Source organism: Dermacentor albipictus, chromosome 1 (genome assembly GCF_038994185.2).
Source record: "Dermacentor albipictus isolate Rhodes 1998 colony chromosome 1, USDA_Dalb.pri_finalv2, whole genome shotgun sequence".
Taxonomy (NCBI): domain Eukaryota; kingdom Metazoa; phylum Arthropoda; class Arachnida; order Ixodida; family Ixodidae; genus Dermacentor; species Dermacentor albipictus.
This window is the reverse complement of record NC_091821.1, coordinates 175,854,522-175,872,753: the sequence shown is the minus strand read 5'-3', so window position 1 is coordinate 175,872,753 and position 18,232 is coordinate 175,854,522. Positions and strand designations below refer to the sequence as shown.

General features: G+C 46.0%; 1 protein-coding gene and 1 long non-coding RNA gene across 5 annotated transcripts in view; one reads left to right on the top strand and one right to left on the bottom strand.

Moving 5' to 3' along the window:
- The window catches only part of LOC139052546 (cell adhesion molecule Dscam1-like), a 1,125,159-nt gene that overhangs the window by 708,433 nt on the left and 398,494 nt on the right, over window positions 1-18,232 (bottom strand). Inside the window, exon 1 of one of the 4 annotated variants that reach the window (XM_070529658.1) lies at window positions 10,298-10,646. The exons of 2 other annotated variants lie outside the window; for them this stretch is intronic. In XM_070529658.1, coding sequence (XP_070385759.1) covers window positions 10,298-10,376 — 79 coding nt within the window. In that variant the 5' untranslated portion in view covers window positions 10,377-10,646. Of the gene's footprint in view, window positions 1-10,297; window positions 10,647-18,232 lie in introns of those variants that run through there. One more of the 4 variants, XM_070529679.1, reaches the window with a different exon arrangement.
- LOC139052603 (uncharacterized) overlaps window positions 1-18,232 on the top strand; it is a 110,372-nt gene that overhangs the window by 89,271 nt on the left and 2,869 nt on the right. Inside the window, exon 3 of the long non-coding RNA XR_011509981.1 lies at window positions 14,155-14,283. This is a non-coding gene — a long non-coding RNA (uncharacterized lncRNA). The remainder of the gene's footprint in view (window positions 1-14,154; window positions 14,284-18,232) is intronic.

Here is an 18,232-nt window from a genome sequence, read left to right as displayed (position 1 = left end):
TATTTGCCATTCTGTAGTTGCGTGACCTTCAGTGACCAGCCCTATTTTGTGTTCTACCTTATTCTGTTAGATTTGGCCTGTTGCTCTTTGTTTCCTCTTTAGTCCCCTCCTTCCTATCTTCCATTTCTGTGTTTCCTATCTGCCATTTCTGTCCCCTCCTTTCTGAAGAGTAGGCATGCACTGTGCCCCTTCCGGTAGCAGTTGCCAGCCAGCTCCTCGCTTTGCCTTTCATGTTCAATGAATGTATCTTTCAAAACAAGCAATATTAATAATATCTTAAAGTCACCTTCATAAAATTTAATGACGAATTTTATGTACAAAGGCAAGGCATTTGTATTGGCTCCTGTGTAGCTCCTGTGTTTTGTAAGTTATTTTTATCTACTATTGACCGTGCCTTGTATCATTTTAATGGGGGGAGGGGTGTGTGAAGGCTTTTATATATGTTGACGATTTTTTAATTGTTCTAAAGCAGCGATCCATCACCTCATATCAGCCCATCGTTGACAAAGTTTTAGCGGCCTCCTGCCGTCTCGGGAAGAGAATATTTTTTTACTCACGAGGTACCTTCCTGCAGTTCTTTGTAAATTTTAGATCTCAACATCACCTTGCAGACGGGTCACACCAGCTGGCTTCATTCGCCTTGGACAACAACGGGATTACTGCCATATGAGTCGGCCCATTCCAAGACTGTTAATAGAGCCATTGCTAAACTTTTCCTTGAATCCGCTCTTGCACGGTCGTACCTTCACGCAATGCAGGCAAGCTTTAAGATTCAGTTAGTTCGACTGCCTTCCGCTCCATGGGTTTCCCCACGTGCTCATTAGTGCCGTTGCCGAGTCGCTCCTCCAGAAATTCAAGAGCGACGAACACAGGAGAAGGGCTGAGCAAGCGCAGAGAACGGTGAGGCCGGAAGTCTTGTCTTATAAGCAACATGTAGCTCACAACTCAAAGAAGGTTGCAGACAGACATGGGGTGCCCGTCGTATTCTCTGCGCCACGCAAGCTCGCCAAGCTGTGTCCTCGCATTCTTTCTGATGGGAGCAAGAAACGTGGTTGTTGCAAAGTACATGCCAAGCCGTACACAAAACGTGTTACCGGAGTCGTGTATGAGTTTCCACTGCCTTGCGGTAAGACATATGTCGGCCAGACTGGGCAATGCGTAAATCAGCGTGCGCGGGAACATGAGATGCATAAGCACTGCAATTCACATCGATTTGAGCCACGACTGGACAAGATACGGATTCTTGCATGAAGCAGGGACACCATGGCACGTGAATTGTTGGATGCGTTTCATATTAAAGAGCGAGGTTCGTCTTGCATTAGCGACACATCAGTTTTGCTTTTGCATGCAGAAAGAAGGTTTTTTTGATAGCCACCTGTGATTAGGGTTTGCGCGATTGAAGCTGTTCTGTATGTTGCCGCTTTCGGCTGCGTGTGTGTATATTGGATGTTGTACAATAGAGAATAAACAGTCGAAATTTATCGCTCCCCTTGCTCCCTTCCGTCATTACTTATTTGCGCCAAGCGATCAAATTTATGGTCTACTCAGCAATATGAACCGACTAGCCTAGCAACATGTACTTCTGGATTATTCTAATTGGAATGAACAGCACTCCTGCGTGCGATGCCACGTGCATTAGCAACTGAGCAATGCAGAGGGTTGCGAAACACTCAACTTGGACAGCATGCGATCCGAGATACGCATGCACACTGAGGTAGTGCCTGATGAAGCTAGGCAAGAGGCTGATTCATGGGCAGTGCACTGTTAAGAACAAGCGGCATTTGGTCTGGCCACCATCACTAGTGCTTATGCACGGCCACACGGTGTTATTTCTGGTGCACCTTTGTTGACACTTGCACTACGGTTGGACGTTGTGTCATGGCCACATAACAATTTTCAAATATTCTATGTCACAGCTCCCCCACGGAAGTCTACGCTACTATTCTCTTGACAGTTTTCATAAATACGCGCTAACGACGAAGACGAAAGGAGCATATACGACAGGACTGGCTCTGAAAACTGTTAATTTATGATAACTGTCAAGCTGAACCAACTCGCCCAAACCAAGGTATTGCTACTATTCTCTCATTGCAGCTGGAGCGATATAGAAATCATAAAACGTTATCACTGGAAAGGTTATTATTAGAAAGCCCTGGACAAATCCACAGTTATAAGTGAACGCCTTCTATAATGAAGCAGGCAATAGGGGGGACCTGGACCAGAGATGATAAATGGCGACATGTTGTATGCCGCCAAGCCGAGGAGAACGCCGATCCTGCGAGAAGACATCGCCGCCCTATCGGCACACCCAATATTTGTTTCCATGGGTGCCGAACCTCTCAGCCTTGACGCAATTTTACAATGTGGTATCCTTTCCATGTTTGTTTTTGTTTCTGTCGATGTGAAAAAGATTGCTAGCCCTCAAGGTGGTGATTATTCTCAAGCTTCGATGCGAACTAAATGAAAACAGAAAGAAACAACAAGTGAGGCTCCTATTTCATCATTTTCTTTAACGAACGTTCTACACAAGTTTGCTTTAGAAGTTAATACCAGGCTCATATGAGAGTTCGAAATAGAAATCTCTACATAGTGCAGCCTCTTTCACATCTCAGCCCTTCCGTTGATCATAAAAAGGCTCAGCCGGTTCTGTGAGAACAGGAAGGCAACTCACCCATTCAACCGCTCATAATAATGAAAATGGAAAGAATAGTGAGGACACCAGCGCTGGAGCAAGTTTTCTTGTCACCGTAATTATCTTCGTGCTTCGCAAACAAATTCAACCTGACAAAAAGCGTGTTAAACGCCTGTGGTGTAGCCAAAGCACGCGAAGCTCTTGTTTATCTGGTACTGCTCTACAGTAAGCTTAATGCCATTGCAAGCCAAGCAGCAACGCGCAGTTGACTGAGTATGTTAAACTGTGAGGCCGGGTTTCGTTTCGGAACCTTCGATTTGACATTATTTTTGCTATTCGTCACTGACTCGCATGAAGCAGCACCCCCGGTGTCATCGAGAGAGAAGGCAAGAAATGAAAAGAATCGACGAAAAGAATCGACGATAAAATTTGCTACAGAGCATGGCTCCTGATAAGGTTGATCACGGTGCGACCTTATGCTGCAGAACTCAGACTGGCGTATGGCGAAGTTGATGAAAGTAATGCTACTTTACATTCCCCCTGTACAATTGCTGACTGCCTGTACAATTCTACCTGTACAAATGCAGCTGACTTTTGTCGACAGCCGGGTTACAAAGAAAATGTGTTGGCGGCCATGCCACGCAATATTTTCAATGATGGTGCAAAAAGCCTCACCGAGGAACGCGCGTCTCTGAGCATAAGCAGATACAACTAGTTCTTTCTGTGGGTCTCTTCCGCAGTTGCAGTATTGTATTACAGAGGAGTCCACATGAGGCCGACGTCTGTGCCTCTTGTACAATCTAATTTCCCTACTGGGTCTGTCTCTTGCTCTAGACATTTTCTGTTGTGAAATGTAACAAGTGCAGCGAAAACGTGGGGGGCTGGCTGCTGATATGACTGTATTTGTGATGCAAGACAGGAGCAGTTGCGTTTATAGGGTTTAGATGCTAAGAGAAAGGCAGTGCTTGCAAAGAGGCGAAATGAAGGCCACTATCCCGTTCTTCTCACTCCATAAAATAAATGACAACTATTAAGAGGCTCGCAGGAACAGTCATACGCTACATGCACCTTACGCGTGCACATACGCGCGAATAAGGAACAAGAGCGCGTTCGTGTAGCAGTTCCAAGGCACCATGCACTCGCACGACTTCAGTGAACAAAAAGCGCGGATACATGCAGGCACAGAACCTGTGGGTACTATGGATTGTCTGTCATCTCAGGCAATACGCGTGCCCCGGTATTGTGCCGGCTGCCGGACAACGGCGAGACCCACCAACCAAAGTTTTCTGAAGTGGTGCAGGAAACATCTCAATCACAGTACCGCTCATCTTGGCCACTACGATAGGTTGTCAGCGGAGCTTATTTGACAAGGCAATACATACACGAGTCAAGCTATCTGCAGGCGCCAATACATTTCGCCATCCTCCGGGACTCTATAAACAGAAACGGGAGGATACATGTCGCCCACTGAAGTAGGTTTGTATTTGTGGTGCGCCATCCGAAAGCACGCAAGCGTAATTTGTGACCTGCAATAGTAGGGTCCTTGCCAGTTCCTGCTTTCATTGTTTCAGTGAACATCTACAGTCTGGAACGAATAATTTGAACGGCAGGCGCTTTTAATTGGAGAGGCCAGTACCATGGTATCATTTTGATTATAAGGAAAAAAATTAACGTGGATGTTAGTTTCATGCGAACACGCAAAACGGTTGATGTGCCTCTTAGCATTAGCAAACGTTTGCCGTAAAGTTTGTCATGTTTTGCGACCTACAGATAGAAAGAAAGAGGGGTGTTATTTTGTAAGAATTTGTTTCCTGCTATCATATTAATTTCTTACTCTCTGTCCGGCCAAGTCGCTGATTCCTGCGGTATCGGGGGCAGGGCTTCGTGCAAGCCATTGACGAAGAGCAAGAAGAGTGAAAAAATAAGAAGTATTGTTAGAAAATACCGCGCCCAGACCAGCTATTCGGTACAAAACGTCTATGCTACTTGGCTGTTATCCATGTGAGTAGACCGATGGTGTATATTATCCTTGCTTTCCAAAAAGAGAGTGCCAGAGATGAGGGAGGTGCTAGCACAAGGGCTCTCTGCGGACCTGACTAAACGGGTTTGCGTAGGGATCGACTCACTGCGATGAACAACTATAGCCTGTAATGTATACAAACATATCCATACTGCCTATAGGGGACACGATGTAAGAAGACGATCCGAAGGTAAGGCCTGAACAGTACTATGCATGCTTTATGTGCTTACGAAGAAGTGGTAGAGCCGGCGTAACGCCCGATATAAAGATATGTGTAGGAAGCCAAGGCGCGTGTTCAGTGTAATTAATCATAACTCTTAGTGACCTGTAGAGACAACCGCTGTAAGGTCAAAGGTCAGTGACGTGCCCACAAAACTGCTACGACTGTGAAACCGCTCGCAGCAACTTCTTCCCCACCTATTTGTTCGAACAGACGCTCACAGAAGCCATTATTTGTTTGTCTCACCTAGTGGCGATTATGAGCTGAAAAATTCCTCTTGGCCTAAGCATCCTGAGCGGATTAGGTCGAAATGCTATAACTCTACTGAAACGTTTCCATCCATTACAGCGCAAAGGAGTTATGAGCGCTAGTTATCGGGGTATTGGTACGATCTGGACCGGGTGACGTGAGCCTTCACCGCATGAATCAGGAGACGACGGCGAAGGCGGGCATCGTGATGATGAAAACGAGAAGAAATGTATTGACATCATTTGCACAAGGTGATGGCCCTATCGCTGACCCGGGTGGCTCTGGTTAACACGGCGGGGGCAAGGACGGCCTTAAATAACCTCCTGCGTATAGCATAGACAATCGGCGGTGAGGTCCATTCTCAATCAAAGTAAAGGAGCCTTCACAGAAAAGGTCTTTTACCCGTCGTAGTTTCTTGGTTGTAGGAGTCATCTCAGGAAAGGGCAGCGGATACGCCCATGGAAATGCCAATGTCTAAGTGTTCGCCGCCGAACTTTGGTTCTCTTGTCGTTCTGCGACGTCAATGGCCTCCTCCCCTTGGCGGCTGGCTTTGTTGTCAGGGTAAGCCCAGGATGGGGCGAGGGTTCGTAGATGAGGGCAATTAGCTCTACAAGAGAAAGCGAGCTAAAACATTGCACGAACTTGCGGTGCTGAATTCCAGGCGGACTATAACTATACCTGTGACATCAGGTCTGAAAGACATACTTCCCGCAAATAAGACACGCACAAAAAGGTAGACACATAGACAACACGGGCGGCCAACTACGACAAGAAGCAGTGTTCTAGACAAGAATTAGCTTTTCTTTGTAACATGCTCGAAGCCTCAGAAACGAAAATAAGTAAGAAAGCTTTCACGAACTTACGGGGGTTGGAACCCAGAACCCCAGGGTTGTGAAGCGGATGTTCTAACACTACTCCACAACCTCAATGCGTTAGCAGGGAAGAAAATTTTGGGTCTGGTCTTATTCTCCGAGTTCACAAAAGTTTTTTTACTGATCATAATAAAGACACCATCTGAAATTATTAACTTCCTTCTTTCGTGCTTGAAACTGGGCCCTAAAAGCACTCAAGGGCGAAACGAGCGAGCAACGCTTCTAATCGTTTTTTCCCATATCACAACGAAAAATATGCTTCATATAACCTCAGTGCGCACAACACAATGAATTTAGCAGTTAAATTGAGGATATTCAAAAAACAAACAAAAATTATTCGGTATTTATTTATTTATTTATTTTGTAATATCAGACCGTTGACGAAAACCTCAACGAGCAGCCAGAATCGGTCTGTACTAGTGCGCCTGGCTAACCGGCACTTCTGGGTTTCTTTGTTTTAATTAAAACGATGGTGATGCACCTAAATGACCGGCTGTTCGCTTTCGTTGCCATTGATTTATTTTTATTACACCTTAAATTTCAAAAGGGCAGATTAAAGACTGTCTTCTCCTGTCCAATCTGTATTGTTCATGGTCGCGTTGTTGTCATATGTTAGAAATCATATTATGCATCCAAGTTTATCTAAGCAGGGCTCAAGATTGTTCTTCACTTCTCCTATCCCATTAGTTGGGTTCCAGTCAGCAAATACCATGGCTGCGATACTACAACACCACATTGCAATTCCCTGTTCCCCCGTGGTACAAATCTGTATTGAAATTTTATTTTATTGTTGACCTTCGCTTCGCTCTCCTGCCGCTAGAGCTGAGCCACAAGCCGCCGATATAGTAATGCAGTTAATAGGCGTATAAGGTTCATCGCATACACTCGCAAAAGTTTTCTTGACCATTGTAACACCCGCCGTGGTTGCTCAGGGGCTATGGTGTTGGGCTGCTGAGCATGAAGTCGCGGGGTCGAATACCGGCCACGGCGGCCGCATTTCGATGGGGGCATAATGCGAAAACACCCGTGTGCTTAGATTTAGGTGCACGTTAAAGAACCCCAGGTGGTCGAAATTTCCGGAGTCCTCCACTACAGCGTGCATCATAGTCAGAAATTGGTTTTGGCCCATAAAACCCCATAATTTAATTTTTTAACCATTGTAACCATCCTGATCCTCTCTTTATCATAGATATTCCGGTCATGAGTGGCACGCGACCACGGCAAAACTGTCTTATGTAAGATACATTTTACGAATACAAGTGCAAATGTTTCAGTTTGCTTTGTACAGCTCCATCGACGGTCTGTGAGGTATTTTTAACATGGAACTGGCGTTGTGTCTTCCAAACAACAAGTTTTGTCAGTCATTAGGCAGCTATTTATGCAAATGAAGATTCTGAACAAAAAAACGAACGCACGCGACAAGAGATCAAACGCTATTAAGAATTCCTCATTTTGGACTTGAACTTGCGTTCGGACATGTTTCGTGTTTCAGAATTCTTGGGGACGCATGGATTTTGAAAACAAAGTGTCCTCGAATTCCGCGGAAGAAGTGCCGCGAATAACAATTAGTGGCACATTATATGCAATGGCCTGAAACTTCTTTCCGCATATTTCGAAATCACCGTTCCGTAATATAATGCGTCTGCAGCAAAGCGACTCCACCTTCTCTTAGTTCAACTGAAAAGGAAGGCTTGTATTCTGCACCTGAAAATGGAATTGTCTTAGATTGTGCCTGGCGATTTCCGCGCAAGAACGTTGGACTGGAAATAATCTTTGCCAATACCACCAGTGGTCATGTTTCTTGCAGTCCACAAATTGGTTCCATGTTGCAGCAGTCTGCGCTCCTTTATCCCGTTGTCCCTTTTATTAGGATCGTTCTTCGCTGAAATCCCGTGCGTAAGTGGCAAACTTTGATGCAAGACACAAAAATTCCGCCGTTCGCTCAGGTATCCGCGTTGTTAAGGGAAGCGAAGACTGCTTAAATCCCTTACGTGAGCACCACGTGGGACGCACTTATTGGGTAACGTGTTCCCATTTCTTTGTACTCTACGCTAGATTCATTGGACAATATCAGCAATTCCTATAAGCTAAAAAACTCTCTATTTATTCTTTGCATTTTTGTTGTACAAAAGCAGCTCCGCAAGCTTGGTGCGTCTGTCCCAGCGTTACACGGCGGTAGCAAAATCTACCGTAAAAAAAAAACAAAAACTTTCCCATTATGGCACCTGTGCAGCGCTTTGATTGTAAATGTCGCTTTTTGAATCAACTGATTACTAGTGCAAAATATTATTTGCAATCTTTAGAGCAAGTTTTGTTCTGATGCAGCATAATGTTGATGCTGTTTCTGCCAGACTCAGAGATTTTGAGACGACAACAGTTTTCCTGAACGTGAACGAGACTTACAAAAATGTATTTGAGCAAGTGGAGATTATTTTGATTTGTTACTGAAGTTTGATGATCAGGTACATTATATTAGGGCAAATGTAGCTGAGGAAAACGTAATATAGATGCATAACAATATTTTGATCAAACTTTTATGCGTAGCACTGGTCATTAAACAAAACTACGACTTGTTCAAAATAGAAACATACAGATAAAAGAAACGAAGCCTACGAAAGCCACCGGCATCACACGTTCAGACTAATTTAAGTTCTATTGTAACCCATACACTGATCAGTCGAGCGGTCAGGAAATAAGTGCTTTCTTTTAATGTCCCTGTTCAAGGATATGTTCGCGCCTGCAGACAGAGAAGTGCTTGATTCTGTCCAAATCACTATAATCTCTGCAAACAGTGTAAAGAATCACCTCCTGCAAGCTTTCCATATATCTTTCTCAATGAATTGGCAAAAGAAAGAAAGTTCTTGCTCTTTGTTATGACGCATGAACACAAAGCTGCTTCTCAGAGTCTTGAAGCACACGAATTTTAACTCATGTGATGTTTGTATATATATATAATGCAAAAGTTAAAGGACGTCTCCAATGTATTCGTTCGCTGTAAGTAACTGCCAGGGAACTTTTTATGACGCATTTGAACTTGCTTGTCAGGTTTTCATTTATTGCAAAATTACACCAGTTCCGACAACAGTAACGCAAGCAACAAGTTCCCAGCGTAGTGAATGGGGTGAATGCAGAGCGATCGCCGTTTACAAGTGAGCATGTTAAAATAATATATACGCTCGAAGCGTCAATCGATTCGGATCCCTTAATCAATATCATTGACTCAGCATGATGCCAATACTTTGTGGCATGTGACGGACGAAATATTCCAGAATACGCTGCCTTTTTCACGCCGAGAAAGTGACGCGGACCTCATTTGAGTCTGCAATGGTCGGCGTTGAACTACGGCCGTGTTTGCATGGTGTATGATTCGTTACAGCCGCGTTATGCACGGGGAGTGGTTGTCACTTGATGCACTGTTATTTTATTTCGGTGGATAGCCGCAGACATAAAAAGCCCGCATACTACATCACTGAAGAGATACCACTCTATTCTTACATGAACCAACTATGAAGAGCGAAGTCTGCGAAAACGCCGAGAAAATGTCTCAGAAGTCAATGACTGTGCTGTGAAAGCCCCGAAGGCAGTGAAAGCTATGGACGTGCTTATAGGAGAGCATCATACAAGTTATCTGACCACCGTCCGGGTACAGAACGTAGTAGAAAGCGAGGCCCATGTTATATTTTAGGGGTCTTTATTGACAATTTTTTTTTGTTTCTGGACATGTACTCCAGTTGCTGATAGCACATTTTAAATCACACCGTAATGATCAGCCAGTGACAACCGATATCATAAATCAATATTAGGATTCCTTATAATATCGGGTGTGACCAGTTAAATTAGACATGAACATATGACTCTCTCATGCTTGGTAATTCATTAACGCCGTGCACAACTATCATCTATTCTTACACCAAATGTTTAGCTCCTTGACTTCAAGAAATAGTTAACTTTCAGAAAAGATACTGGTGGTATGCACTACTCTTGCAACGCCGGCATCACTTGCACATTGCGCGCATTATAAAAATATTGAAAAATCATTCAATTTAGGAAACTGTTCTCTTGTGACTTTATCCATGACGAGACCGCATGTGTCGTTTTTCCTCCCTTCTCTCCATGACACGCTCACGGTAAGCTGACGGGCGTGAGAGTGCTGACAGTGCTCCAAGAAGAAAGAAAGAGCAATGCCAGCGTCTGTGAAAAGTTGGACGTGCCTTTCATTCTGAAGAGAAACCGACCCTTGTTTCTAGAATAGAAGCGAGCGAAACAGTGAAGTTGGTAAGGAAGAAGCGAATGTCGGTACTTACCTTCGATTCCGGTAGCGCCGAGGTTTGTCCAAAGAAGGAGTGGAATACAAAGGAGCCAGCCGACCGAAGACGCTTCCATGGTCTCCGACGAAAGTCAAGAAAAGCAGGAGCCAACGGAGTGGTAAGCAGAGCCCGCGCTCAGCTCGGGCTTGAAAGTTTCAGAGGAGCGCGCACGAAAGTTTGCACGCTCGTCGCGAGTGTCACAGTCGCGAGGACGATTTTTCTTCGCAAGAGAGTTCCCAGTGTTCGTCCCAGACGGGAGGTCTGTCCATGGAGCACAAGCTAGCGGACAAAGAAGAGACTGTCACGCAGTGGACACGACGAAGCAACGTTGGTCTTCCGGAAGCGGAGTCGAGTCGCCTGAGGACGAGCGCGTGGCACGTGAGCACGGGTTGTTAGCACATCGCCGGCGCGTCAACGCCGGTCCTAAACGCAATGTTTCGGCGCTGACAGCAGGACATCGCAGGCGTTTGGGAGCGCGAGCGAGAGGGCCGCGACGAGCAGCGGGGCGTGCATCCTTTGGGCAAAACAAAGACGCGACGCCGGGCACGAGCTCAGACCGCAGAGTCCCATCGCCGAGACGACGACCGCGCTGCGCGGCTCCGCGCGCCTGCTTCTGGCTCCGCCGCCAAACACCGATGTGCTCCGAAAAAAGCCCGTATACCCACGTGAGACCTTCTCGGGGATCGACCCCCTTCGCGCTTGCGCAAGGGCGAGCTGCGCATGCGCCGTCCAGATCGGCGGAACATCGTTGGAGGAAGAGGGCCCGCCGCCGGGTTGTGAGGGTGGGGAAGAAAGGAGCGAGGGGAAAATGGGCAGATCGGAGGGGAAACGGAAGGGCGGGTAAAACTCGCGCTCCGTGCCTGCGGATATATGTTAAGAGATGCAAATAAAGAAGAGCACAGGGAACCTACAAACATGGGCAAAAACTTTTTCAATGACTTTGATTTCTTTTTCGATGCTCCTGGCGCTGTCGCGTCTCCCCCGCATCCTTCGACGTTTGTCTTAAGAGAAGTGAGCGTCGCCAAAAATGAAACTTGAAAGCATTTTCCTTATTTCTGAAAACGGAAGGGTGGAGGTGTAGTACGGGGGAGGTTCACTAGGGAGAAAGAGGATGAAAACAGGAAAAAACCAACGGCGATCTATTATGCATATCGAGAATCGATATAGATTTTCCCTTCTATTTATGGCTTTCTCAGAAGGAAAATGGAAATCCAAGTGCGTCTCGCCCGCTGGCCTAATCGAGATTTGAAAATGTCCCCAATAATGGCACTGCATTTTCGATCACTAAGGGACAGCAGAACGCCTCCTTCTTCGTAGGTATCGTCCGGACATTGTACTACGTGCAAGCTGCATTTTATTTTGTACGCCAACTGCACACATCTCAGGTTATTGACGCCAACAGACATCCCTGTCAAGGGCACGCCGCCATGTAAGGCTTTAAAAGATAACTTATGCAGCCGATGTGCCGCTCATTGCTTTTAAATTACAAACGATTTCGCGCTGCTGCTCACGCAGTGAGGTGCCCATCCTTAGGTTACAAGAGTAGTGGCGCATGAATTATGGGCCCAATCGAATGGCATGGCATCACCGGGGCCTATCAATGCGTAAACCGTGGCACGGAGATGTTCCTTGTGGCTTTATTGAGAAACTTCCCCATTATAGACTGGCGCTCCCTTCCAACCGCTTTCATTCGCACTTTCACATTTTCCCAGTTAATATTTTACCCGACAGCAGAAGTGAAAGTGATTTGCCTTATTATATGATGGAGAGGAGTCCTTCAATTTCTTTCACATTACAGTATCATAGTTGTCTTTGTTTGCTGATAGCTTTTCAAAACGTTTTCATGGGCGAGTTGGTTCATAATGAATAAATGGAAATTACAGCACCAAAAGACGAGCATGAAAGGACGAGTCCTGCACCCTGTGTTTCTTGTCCTCGTTTTTTTTGCGCTTTAAGCTCTACCTCTTTGCTGATTTTAGTCCTTTTCTGATAAGCTTTGCTTATTAACTTTCTTTACCTAGTTACTTGTTCTGGTTACATCTAAATTCATACCATGTGCTGTTCGCTGCAAGCAATTGTTTCAGCGTTTCCTTTTCCATCATCTCACGTCGTCACCTTCAGTAGGAGAAATAATTAGAAATCATTACTCTAGTTTATTCGGAAACTGCAGTTTTCAGTTTTGATAAGAGACGGGGTTTTGATGCCAGCTGGGAAGGCAATAAATAAATAGCTTGAAAAAAAATCACCGCCCGAGCACTCCATACAGAAGGTTAACCCTAAAACGTTCGGCCCCGGGGTTTATCACTTTATCACTGGGTTAACCTCGACGGTTCATGAAACGATGGCTTGGCAGGCTGCCGTACTCTCGGTACGCAGTTGGTGCTTGCGTTGTCTACACGAGCCTGTTCTTGTGCTCGGGCTGCAGCATCGGCACGGCGTAGACGAGCTCGCTCCCGGTTCTGCTCGCAGCGTTGCTCATCGAAAGCTGCCTGCTCCTAAGAGTACGTATGACGCGTGGCCTGCCCATTTCGAAGCCGCAGAGAAACTGTTGCAACGATGTCACTACTGGCTCAGGTAATCCAACACCACCTAGATAGCAGAAGGCCTTTTCACTCTGACGTCATGTTACCTGGCCCGACTGCCATAGAATCTAATGGGGATGCTCCTGAGTAGGCAACAGTGATTTTGACGTCACCGCTTTCATCATGCCAGCCTTGTCAATGGAAATTTCGGGCCAGGTAGCGTGATGTCATGGATCGGAGTAAACAGGCCTTCTGCTATCTAGGAGGTGTTGGTTAATCGCGCGCCTCTCTTACTTTTTTTTCGCGCATGCGCATGGGGTCGCGCTGGAGGAGTTTTCGGCGTACAGGCGACAGACAGACGGACGGACGGACGGACAGATGAATCGGCTAGCCATATGCAGCTTCGCTTTGAAAGAATAAAAGTAATAGAGTGACTAGACATTCCAAAGACCACCTTGCTTGACACGGGATAGATATTGCTTTATGTCGCCCAGATTTCCATAGCGTAGACCTGCCCTTCGGACTACATTGGGGAAATCGGATAACAGGCATACACTGAACAGAAGATCTTTGACCGTGGCCCGCTGCGTTGGCGATGAGCCGCGAGAGCGCCGCTGTGTTTCTTGAGACTGAAAGGTTAAATCTTCTGCGCGTGTGTGTCTGTGCATTCTGCCAGCTTTTACTCCTACTCACTATTTATTTCTATATATTTTACCTATTCTACAGCGTAGGGCAGCCAACCGGGCTCAACCATGGTTAATCACCCCTCCTCCAGCTTTTTCCTTATGATTTCTCTCTCTGTCGTCTTAGGATTTCCGTTTTGCATGCTTCCCTGGTGTAAAGGGCCAGAAAAAAATAGTAAGGAAAGAAACGAGAGAGGCGATACGCGCACCCGCACGTTAGCGTCCGCCAAGCATTTACAGCTTAGCCTGAGCACTTGTACTGCTAAAGCTCTGGTATGGTTCTGGATGCCATGGCTTGAATATTTCTTGCTCAGTGGACGATCTCTTCCCGAATCTCCTTAGCGTAACTACCGAGAGAAAGTCTTTGGCCACCGAATTCGGGACAGTGGCACAGCCGCTGTTCCATACTCACATGGTTACCATAAGAATTCAACTAGATGCTGAGAGCCTCAACACCCCTTTCTTGGCAGTGATAACGATGCCAAGGAGGAGTGAGGAAAAGACAAAATAAAAAAAAATTGTCTCCAAACTCGGACGACTCCTCTATTTCCTTAACTCAATTATTCCGAAGAGTAGTCGTGGGCGCTGTACTCTTCGGTACGCTTGGAGAAACACACGTGATACTAACGAGAATTTTCTTATACTCCAGGAAAACGCTGGGGATGTTCCAATACCACCTGAACAACTCCTACGAGCTCTTCGACAACGCTCAAAGGCTCCCCCGCAACCCACGGATTATGTATAAGCAGAAAAGTGCTGTCCGAAACGCCATTCATCGGTAAGCAGGAAACGCAAGACAAACTTGGTTCCCGAGTCCTCCGCGAATATGACCTTCATTGAATTTGACTTTAGTAGTAAGCTCGAAAAAAAAAGACCGAGTTGTTGGCGCAACACAGCACGATTTCAATTGCAGCAATCATTCTCACTTGCGTTCCTCAAAAACAGGACTTCGATGTCTTAAACGGCAGGCGAGCCTCGTCATGCTGCCGTCGTCCTGGTCATCATTTTGTTAACTGTTCTGCGGAGTACATGGCTCAAAGATCACAATGACATGCCCGAAATAAAGGAATGAACGAACAGGATCGGCCATTCACCTCATAAGGGCTATGCGGAGCTAAAAGCTCCGGAAACGTAAGAACACACCTGGTCCCAAAGAGTACTCTGTTGCGAACTTTCACAGTGTACATCTTTCACGACTAGAACAGAGGTATTGCAGAAAAACGACACTTGTATATTGAACGAGGTGAATGTAATTCAGAAGTTGGCTGTCAAGCACTGAGGGTCTCCTTGCAAACTACTCAGTTCTTATTCAATTATTTAATTGTATTTCATTCAAATGGAGATTCAAATAAGACCCGACATAAACGAGAAGTCCGGAGTAAAAAGTGAACAACATCTTTCGAATATTGCAAGGAATAATAAACTGCGTAGGATCGCATCTTAAAAGCATGGTATGTGTACAGATAGGATTACGCATAACGATTTATGGACGGTACGCATTTGAACAGAAAGCTCGAAAAGAGCAATTACTTAAATGGGGATGTTATTCCAGACATGTTTAATGCGAAGCATTCTTTGGGAACTTAAGAAACATTGAGTCCGTCCGTCCGTCCGTCCGTCCGTCCGTCCGCCCGCCCGCCCGCCCGCCCGCCCGCCCGCCCGCCCGCCCGCCCGCCCGTCCGTCCGTCCGTCCGTCCGTCCGTCCGTCCGTCCGTCCGTCCGTCCGTCCGTCCGTCCGTCCGTCCGTCCGTCCGTCCGTCCGTCCGTCCGTCCGTCCGTCCGTCCGTCCGTCCGTCCGTCCGTCCGTCCGTCCGTCCGTCCGTCCGTCCGTCCGTCCGTCCGTCCGTCCGTCCGTCCGTCCGTCTGTCTGTCTGTCTGTCTGTCTGTCTGTCTGTCTGTCTGTCTGTCTGTCTGTCTGTCTGTCTGTCTGTCTGTCTGTCTGTCTGTCTGTCTGTCTGTCTGTCTGTCTGTCTGTCTGTCTGTCTGTCTGTCTGTCTGTCTGTCTGTCTGTCTGTCTGTCTGTCTGTCTGTCTGTCTGTCTGTCTGTCTGTCTGTCTGTCTGTCTGTCTGTCTGTCTGTCTGTCTGTCTGTCTGTCTGTCTGTCTGTCTGTCTGTCTGTCTGTCTGTCTGTCTGTCTGTCTGTCTGTCTGTCTGTCTGTCTGTCTGTCTAATGTAGTCTAGTCTCCTGCGTCGTGATGCCTTCATGGTCCTTCATGGCCATCAAGGTGCACAGTATATCAGAATAGGCACGGGGCGCATGACAGGCATGCATACCTAAACGAATGACATGTCGTGACATCACTGACATAGCATATTAGTCATGACAAGTTTGTCGCGACACAGCTGGTATGCATAACCTGCAGCAGTTGAGGTCGTTTTTTTAGCAAGATATAGATCTGGATATGAAGGGCATGCATGCATGACCTGACATGAATCACAAGACATAAATGTCATGACATGACTGATATAGATTACATGTCATGTTTGTCATGACATATGTGACAAGACATGCATACGCATGTCATGTAATGACGCTAATGACATACCACGCTTGTCATGACATCTGTGTCGAGACATGCTGTTGTGGTCTTCACTTTAACTCGATATATATCTGGATATGAATGACATAACATGCGTGCATGACCTGACATGAATGACATGATATAAATGAGAACACATGTACGAGCGTGCCATGCCATGTAATTCTTGTCATATCATGCCCATATGTCTCGTCAAACATATCCTGATACAAATACAGCCAAAGAAACGACCACGATGCTATTCCTTCAAGCCATTCATAACAATCACGATGTCGTTCATGCAATACAAGCCATATGATTTCATTAATGTCGTGGTTATGCGAATATATGACTTATTAAAGAATGGAGCTAATATGAATGGCAACCGTTTCAACGCGATAGCGTTAAGGGCCCCGTGTCGCAGAAAAACGGTGTCGGCGTAGGCGGCGTTGACCATGACAAAAAAAAAAGATCCCGAACCACGCATCCCGAACCACGCAGGCCCTCCGCGTGGAGCACAGGCGTTACTCAACTAATTGAATTTGCCAAAGTAATATGCATCAGAAAATTCGTAAAGTACGACTTGCACACAACCTACAGACATGATAGCGTCGGACTGTAATTTGAATATAGGAGGAAACATAATTGTGTTACGCGGAAACTCAAAGACAAACCCCTTTTCTAGCTGCTGTATGAGGCTCGGCGCGCCTGTGCACTACCTCCGGGATCGGCCCATGCAAGAGGCCACGTTTCTACCAGGAAGCTCGCCTTTCTGCACAGAGCTTGCCGCCAGCATTTCCGCCCTTAAGATCATAGGCGACACATTGAAAGAAGATCACGCAATTTTATGGTGTCCTGGCCACGAGGGTATCTCGGGAAACGAACAGGCACACACTCTAGCTCGAGGCTTTACTAACCGAGCTGGAGATACGCACAACTATGAAAAAGACGATCGCCTACTGGTCCGCGATATACTGGAGCACCAGCGAAGAACCCGGCAACAGTACGCCGCACCACACAAACTACTCAATGTAGAGGAAGCGCAGAAATATAGAAAAATACAGACGCATAGCTACCCACATTTGGGTAGATACCATAAAATAAACCCAACCTTGTACACTAACTCTTGCCCGTGGTGCGGGTCATGGCCTTCATTACCTCACGTAACATGGGAGTGCGTCAAAAGACCTCATGCCATTAATTCACCTTTGGTACTCACCTTGCTAAGGGAGCCCTGGGAGGCCATCCTCGCTCTTGCTGACCTCGAGGCCCAGAAAGGCCTCTTGGACCAAGCTGGGCGGGTCGCGATGGCCACTGGAGTCTTGGAATAGGGACCCACCCTGCACCGCTCCCTTCCGCCATTTTTTTTTCTTCATCAATAAATGTTTATTCCTCCTCCTCCTCCCGGTAAACATTACGGCTACGTAACCTGCAGTTCCCGGGAAGCCTAAGAAGCAGCCAGGAATCTTTAAATGGTGATGCGTTCCACTCAGCTTAGCTCGGGTGCCAATCTAAATACATGTAACAGGAGAATTCGTTTTTCTCGGCAGCCACTGCAGGAAATTTGGCGACGTTTGTTGCATTTAAAAGAAAAACAAAATCTAGTGACTGTTGGTTTCGAATTTTCGATTTAGGTCATCAATTCTGCATTAAAAAGTGGCAAAAATAAAAAATTTTCAGAAAACAAAACTATCAAGTTTACAACTCTTTAACTCAGCAATTAAAAACGTTATCACAATTATGTGAATTGCAGCAAATAGTACATCAAAAGCGGACAAAATTGTTATGTTATAGGTGAATCTACAAAAACTTAGTAATATGGAAATACAGCTTTTGCAGAACCCTTCTACACAAGTAACACATTCACGTAAGATATAAAATTACATATCAAATCTGTCCGCTTTCAGGGATCCAGTGGATATCGTTTACAGAAGCGCGATATCTGCGCTTGATATAGAGCTCTGAATTTGTATACTCCGTGCTTTTTTTTTTGTAGACGTTCGAATTTTCGAAAATTTGTTTAACAAATTTCAGGCCCTAAATCGAGATTACGCTTTCAAAAGTTCCTAGAATTTAACTTTCTCTCTCAAATGCCAGAAATTTCATTAAAATCGGTTCAGGGGTTATTTCAGAAAAAGTTTTTTGAGTTTCACATGTATTCGAATAGGCCGCGTCGGAGTTGGGCCCGAGTTAAAGCTTCCTCTTAAG